Source organism: Oncorhynchus keta, chromosome 7 (genome assembly GCF_023373465.1).
Source record: "Oncorhynchus keta strain PuntledgeMale-10-30-2019 chromosome 7, Oket_V2, whole genome shotgun sequence".
Classification (NCBI taxonomy): domain Eukaryota; kingdom Metazoa; phylum Chordata; class Actinopteri; order Salmoniformes; family Salmonidae; genus Oncorhynchus; species Oncorhynchus keta.
The window spans coordinates 43,332,355-43,340,142 of NC_068427.1; the positions used below are offsets into that span (position 1 = coordinate 43,332,355).

At 42.1% G+C, this 7,788-nt stretch overlaps 1 protein-coding gene across 1 annotated transcript; it reads right to left on the bottom strand.

Moving 5' to 3' along the window:
* Positions 1 to 342: 342 nt before the first annotated feature.
* LOC118371852 (slit homolog 1 protein-like) lies at positions 343 to 3,734 on the bottom strand. The gene has a single exon (XM_035757481.2). It carries the CDS (start codon positions 3,536 to 3,538, stop codon positions 2,465 to 2,467), a length of 1,074 nt encoding a protein of 357 aa, XP_035613374.1. The 5' UTR covers positions 3,539 to 3,734; the 3' UTR covers positions 343 to 2,464.
* Positions 3,735 to 7,788: the final 4,054 nt, after the last annotated feature.

The following is a 7,788-nucleotide window of genomic DNA, read 5'->3' on the forward strand; positions in this document are numbered from 1 at the left end:
GTCATCCACAAAGTAGATGTCCTAACTGACTTGCCAAAACTATAGTTTGTTAACAAGACATTTGTGGAGTGGTTGAAAAATGAGTTTTAATTTTTTAAATTTCAACTGAATGTTATGGGAAAATCCAATCCATCACATTACTGAGTACCACTCTTCATATTTTCAAGCATAGTGGTGGCATCATCATGTTATTTGTATGCTTGTCATCATTGAGGACTGGGTAGTTTTCAGGATAAAATAAAAAATAAAAATAAAAAAAGAAATCGATGGAATGGAGCTAAGCACAGTCTAAATCCTAGAGGGAAACCTTGTTCAGTCTGCTTTCCACCAGACGCTGGGAGATTAATTCACCTTTCAGCATGTCAATAACATAAAACACAAGTTAAAACCTACACTGCTGTTGCTTACCAAGTTGACAGTGAATGTTCCTGAGTGGCCAAGTTACAGTTTTGACTTAAATCTACTTGAAAATCTATGGCAAGACCTGAAAATAGTTGTTTAGCAATGATCAACAACCAATTTGACAAAGCTTGAATCATTTTATTAATGCGCAAATGGGGCACAATCCAGACATACCCAGCAAGACTCACAGCTGTAATCATTGTCAAATGTTGATCTAAAAAGTATTGACTCAGGGGTGTGAATACTTACACTACTGTTCAAAAGTTTGGAGTCACTTAGAAATGTCCTTGTTTTTGATAGAATTGATTAAAAAAAGTCCATTAAAATAACATCAGATGAATCAGAAATACACTGTAGAATGTGGCAGACCAGGGGGTTTGTTCAAGACGTTTACACAGATCAGACACGGACGGAGTAGGATTAGCTCGGTTTCAAGGGTGTTTATTTAAAAAATAAATCAAAAGGATAGGTCTCCCACATGAGACCGTATCCAGGATACCGTCTTCTGGGGTCCGAGTCTTGCTGTATCCTGTCGGCCACAAAAACTGAACTCCCTCCTTTTAGCTCAGGCACCGTCTCAAACTATACAGAAGTCACCTTTCTTCCCCCAATCCCTCTCCTTGTGTGCTGCCCTTCTGGCAGCTTTATGGGACTCATACAGCTGGTGAGCAATCAGTCCTTGATTACCCACAAACCACAATCAGCCCCAATTAGTCCTGGCAGGAGAGCCCGTCGAGACCTGGCACGTCCAGCAGAGGGACCCATCGCCTCGACGAGTCTCCCCCTGGTGGCTGACCTGCTGTACGCCACAAGACATTGTTAATGTTTTAAACTGAGCAAGAGGACAAGTACAGTTGAGGACTTATGAGGCATCTGTTTCTCAAACTAGACACTCTAATGTACTTGTCCTCTTTCTCAGTTGTGCACCGGGGCCTCCCACTCCTTTTACTGTTCTGGTTAGCGCCAGTTTGTGGCTGTTCTGTGAAGGGAGTAGTACAGTTCTTGGCAATTTCTCACATGGAATAGCCTTCATTTCAAACAACAAGAATAGACTGACGAGTTTCAGAAGAAAGTTCTTTGTTTCTGACCATTTTGAGCCTTTAATCAAACCCACAAATGCTGATGCTCCAGATACTCAACTCGACTGAAGACGGACAGTTTTATTGTTTCTTTAATCAGAACAACAGTACTCAGCTGTGCTAACATAACTGCAAAAGGGTTTTCTAATGATCAATTAGCCTTTTAAAATGATTCACTTGGATTAGCTAACACAACGTGCCATTGGAACACAGGAGTGATGGTTGCTGATAATGGGCCTCTGTACGCCTATGTAGATATTCCATTAAAAAACAGCCGTTTTCCAGCTACAACAGTTATTTACATCATTAACAATGTCTACACTGTATTTCTGATCAATTTTATGTTATTTTAATGGACAAAAATTTGGATTTTCCTTTAATTTGATATTTCTATTTTTCATTTTCAATAAATTTGCAAACACTTCTAAAAACATGTTTTCACTTTGTCATTATGGGGTATTGTTTGGAGATGGGTGAGAGAAAAACTCTATTTAAACCATTTTGTAGTCAGGCTGCAACACAACAAAATGTGGAATCATTCTATGGGTATTAATAGTTTTTGTAGGCACTGTAAAGGATATATTCAACATTGTCATTTTGAGGTGTAGGAAATGATTATGCATGATTGGAATTTGTCAATAACTTTTAAACTCTCATCTTCCCTTATTGTACTGTAATGATTGCATTACTAAAGAACAGTCTTATGGCATTTGGTGGGTTAGTTATCCTGCCCCTAACGGTGGCCATGTCAACTGTCACAGCAAAATAGTAACTTGTCAAGCAAGTCTTTCACTGCCTTATATAGGGAATCAATACGAGATTTCCTATTCTACAAGCTAAGAGGGTGAATCTCTTTGAGAATAGTTATAGTTATCTAAAGAAAATCTGCTTGCATTCCATGTTGTTAATCAGATCAGATCTAACCACATTGGGAACTGAGGCACAGTGAGTTTTCATTATTGTATCATGAGGAGGTGACAGCCTTAATTGTAATTGTCACAGTAGGTGTCCAACCCCACGCTCTCCTCCCAGTTCTTAGCCACGCTATTCTTCTTGTTCTTCTCCGCCATGATAATGGCAGCTACCACGGTGATCACCACGGTGACCGTCAGAATGAGCACTGTCACAGTCTCTCCGACACACAGCTCATCATCCACTTCTCCCATAGACCTGCCCTGTAGCTCGGTAGGCTGGCTGCACCTCAGCTCCTGGTAGTCATCCAGGAAGACCCTGTGGATGCTGGACAACTTCCTGAACACCCTCTGCAGGTCGCAATCACAGTGCCAGGGGTTGCCCTCCAACAGGACATGGAGGCTGGGCGTGTGGATGCTCAACAGGGTCCTGTAGCCCAAGGTGCTTAGACGGTTGAGGGCCAGGTCCAGCAGAGTTAGGGAAGACATAGGGGCGAAGACTCCTGGCTCAGTGGAGCTGATCAAGTTCCCCCGAAGGCCCAGCACCTCCAGGGAGCGCAGTGTGGAGAAGAGGCCTGAACCCAGGGAGGTTAGATGGTTCCCCTCCAGGTGGAGCTGGCGCAGGCCAGTCAGGTAACCCAGGGCTCTGGGCTTAACTGTGGAGATTAGGTTGCTGCTCAGGTCCAGCTTCTGGAGGCTATCCAGGCTGTGGAAGGTCCCACTCTCCAGGACGGTGAGATGGTTGTGATCCAGCAGGAGCTCGGTTAGGGATTCAAGGCCCAGGGAGAAGCCAGGCCCCAGGGCAGAAAGGTGGTTACGGCTCAGGTCCAGCCTCCTCAGCCCCTGGAGGGAGGAGAAACCTCCGTCATCTACATGGCTGAGGTTGTTCTCTTTTAAAAGGAGCACCCTCAGGCTCCACAGGGTCCCAAATGAACCTGCTTGGACCACTGTCAACAGGTTTCTGGACAGGTCCAGGTACTCTGTGTTGTGGGGGACATTCCTAAGAGGAGTGGTAAGATTCCCACCCGAACAGTTGATATATTTTATATCTGTGAGGCAGCTGCACCCGTCATAGCATGCAGTAATTTTCTTGAATGTAAAAGTGATAACATACATGATGAATATGAACCAATGGGATGGATCCATCCTGTTCCTGAAATAAATAAAAGAACAAAGGCTTATGCATTTCACAACATATCCTGAAAAATGATATGAAGGTGAATTATTTGTTCGTGTTTATGTGAACACTACTCCCACAAGCTTGAGAAAAGCATCAGATACTTTACCCTTTCTAAAAACAACAACTGTATATACCTTGAGTTGGTTTAGAGTGTTAGCCTGTAATTAACAACAGTTATGTCAAACAGACAAAGCGACAGGAACAGCCATTTATTTTAGCACACTATTAAGCAAAGAAAACAAGACGAAGAACCCACGCCTTACCTGTTGTCTGCGGTAGCTTAATTGTAAAAGTCAGCACACCATGGAGCATATGTCTGCGTCTATCCCGGACTGCCAGCAGATGAACCACACGGAGCAGACAGACCAGACAGCTGACCTTATCCATCTGTCAACCTCTGAAAAGAAGGGGTGGTCTCCTCACATCCCCCCTCCCCCTCCACCCTTCAACCTTTCCACTCCTCTCTAGTGCACCTGTTGACAGGTGAGGGCCACTCTGACAATGGCAGTGTGAATAATTCACACAGTGGCAGGAAGAGAGTCGACTTTCCACCCTGCCTGGTCAAAGTCACATACTGTACCAATGGAGATGGAAGTGATGGCGGTGGAGTGGTTCTTTATTGCATTCTTAGGAGCTAGTAACTTATGCATTTCACTGCACCCGCTAGAACATCTGCTAAACTGTGTATGCGACCAATAAACTTTTGATTTGATTTGAAAGAGGAGGAAGACATGGCACTGCATCAATAAACAACACTTTCGATAGTAAGGTCTACGTAGACTAGCCAATGACAGACACAGCAGGTGTCTACAGTAGACTAGCCAATGACAGACACAGCAGCTGTCTGTTATCTTTACCAGCATCATTAAGTGTTGCACACGTGGTTAATTCAGCTACATTGTTATTCCACTCCTTGTAGACTAGACCTTATTTCACTCCGTGTCATTTAGAAGTCACATGCTTACTCTGTAAACCCAGCACAGAGCAGGAGTATGCTACTAGCTGCCTGGATCCTGGAGTCGGCTGCTCCTCTGCTCCATAAAGATGTGCTGTGCTGGATCCCCACAGCTAAACCCAGCCCAGCTATCAAGTGGAGGAAACATGATTGGAAAAGAGGTTCATTACTCAACCACTGTGAGCTGGGGCACAACACCATGGGAGCAGATGAGTGCTGAATATCAAACCAGACTCTATCAGGGAAAACATGCAGACCACCCAGGAAATTCCTACCAGCGTGATCAGCAAGGATATTGTGTAATTGCAATTCATTTCACCATGACATTTAACCCATCTATTTTTGTATTTAGACTGAAGGCTGTTGTGCTGGCTTCCTGAGTGGGTTTCATTAAGAGACAAACACAGCAGATGGCAGCATTGCCACGTGGTAGCACTTGACTTGCAAAAAGAGAAAGACAAAGCTACTTTAAATTAGCAATGGAAGACATTATTACGGCAATTCATAGATCTATACAAATAGCACTTTTGAGTAGAACTAGTATGATACAAAGCACTGCCCCAAAATGATTTGTTTTGAGAAAGAGAATAAATGTTTGGTTCAGAACCTTTTCTCCATGTACAGCAGTAGCTAAAGGAAACCAGTGAGTGCAGAAACAATAGTTACTCCTATACAATGTAAAGCGCTTCTATACCTAGATGCGATAAAAAAGCTATTAATTATTAATTCTCCATTAGCATTATAAAACAATTACTATTGCAATGGTTGCATCTTCTATTATGCGAACAAATACAAAGATGTTTTAATTTAAAGTAACTCAATGTATTACCACTGTCAAGGTTCCCACTGGGCACAGATGTCAATTCAACTTCACTTCCACTTTGGTTTAATGTCATTTCTTCGAAATGACGAGGAAACAATGTTGATTCAACCAGTGTGTGCCCAGTGGGTTGATACTGAAAACAAAAAACACAAGACTGAAATCAACAACCTGTGTTTTCCAGTTATTGTATCTTCCAGTTCTTATGTTTTCCAGTTGTTGTTTTTTCCAGTTGTTGTTGTTTTCAAGTTGTTGTTGTTTTCCAGTTGTTGTTGTTTTCCAGTTGTTGTTTTTTCCAGTTGTTGTTTAATCTAGTTGTTGTTTTCCAGTTGTTGGTGTTTTCCAGTTGTTGGTGTTTTCCAGTTGTTGTTTTCCAGTTGTTGTTGTTTTCCAGTTGTTGTGTTTTCCAGTTGTTGGTGTTTTCCAGTTGTTGTTGTTTTCCAGTTGTTGGTATTTTCCAGTTGTTGTGTTTTGATGGTTGTTGTTTATTCCGGTTGGAATTTTCCAGTTGTTGTTTTCCAGTTGGAATGTTTTCCAGTTGTTTTCCAGTTGTTGCGTTTACCAGTTGTCGTTTCCAATTTTTGTTTTCTAGTTGGTGTTTTCAAGTTGGTGTTTTTTTTCCAGTTGTTGTGTTCTGACATGGTGGTAGTGCTGTCGGTCATCTCCTTTGGCAGGTTGTATAATAGTTTCATTGATAATCTGTCAGCACTGGCCCTTCGAACCTGGGCTCGTATGATGTGTGTTAAGGCCCCCCTGGTCCTATGTCAGTAATCCTGTATACAACTATGACATACATCACCGTTTGTGGCAGGTTAGGTTTCAGATAGCTTTCAACATGAAATTAGACTGGTTGTTTAATTTCACTTCATAGGCTACTCTGTTGAAAGGAAAAGTTCTAAATAGATCTGCATTGTATAAAATAGCTTTTCAGTGTACCGTCAACTAAAAGCTGAGTTTTTGTTTTTGTCCTCAAAGAAACAACTACGTCAAGAATCACACAGTAGCATCGGCATCGATAATAACACCAGTCATCCCTCTCACCAACACATTCAAATTAGTCAGCAGTAATATAAGACCAGACAACATCAAAAACACCTGAGATAGAGGCAAAGTGGTGGACATAACCTTAACACTTAATTAGATCAGGATTGATTATTGAGAATGGAAAGTGTAAGTTGTACCAAGGGCAGATGCTAAAGCTTCTTCTTGTCCTTCAGTGGGGGACTTTTCAAGGCTACAGGCACATGCAGATTCTTAAGCTTTTGCTTTCAGGAGAAAAATATATAAAAATGGAGCCGCTGTGCTCTCTTCTAGCAGATATCATCTCACTGTCCAACCTCGCAAAGTTTTATGAAATCCATTTACTTACCATTGAAGTGTACTTTTCACAAAATCAATGATTTAGATGTGCATCTTTGCAGCGCCCCGTGCCAATACAAGTGAAGCAGGGCCATAAATGATTCAGAATTACAACACTTTTCTCTCTGTGTATGGGCATTAGTCACTGTTGTTTTCACTCCCTGACTTTGTGGAGGAGGAGATCCCTCTGGGTGGAGAGGCCAGTATATTCACACGGCTCTGCTATGACTGCACTGGAGCCTGGGCAGGTTTGGGTAGACTGTCTGCAGTCTGTGGGGAGGGATGAATAACTGTGGCAATTCTTTGGTGCAAAACACAGAAGATGAGAGAGAATGAGCTCTCCATAGAGTAATGGAGTCTAATAGCATGATACAATGATTGTAGTCTCTATGTGTGTCTGTTCAGACAGGAATCGAGGGCATTGGGACATTTCTCATCCCATTGCACATTTCAAAGGATGACTAATCAATATGGTGTCTGGTCCTTTTTGGCAAGTGATGAGACTGAATGGATTAAGAGCTACAATACTAATGTGGAGAAAGCAATGTCAAGGTGCTGCTCAATAGGAAATGTTTACCTGAATGGTGTGTGCCCTGAGAATAATCTTGGTCTGAAAATGTGTGATCCCTTTCGATGTGATGCAGGTTTAAGATTCAAGTCTCAAAAACACTCCCTTCTTGACAATTTGCTGTTAATTATGCACGTTGCAATCTTTAAACAGAGCTACTTCGTATTCATAACTTCCTGGTCAATCTGGATATGACAAAGATGAAAATGAATAGACGTTTTCCTTATTGTCTTGTGACTGATATGAATGATCACATGGGGAAAATGTAATTTCCTTATCTGTTACGTCTCACCATCTGTCATTAGCTCTCATGCATGAGATGAATGACGATGAAGCGTCTCTTTCTTCTGATAATTGGGGCTGTGGGTGGATTTTTCATTTCTCCTCATCTGAGCTCTTAAATGAGGCAGGATCTAACGCTGACTCCTCATCTGTCCTCAAGGACTCTAGAGGGACGTTTAAAAACAATGTGCCTGCCTATTGAACGTGCCTCTGAAATAAAGAGCTCTCTTAC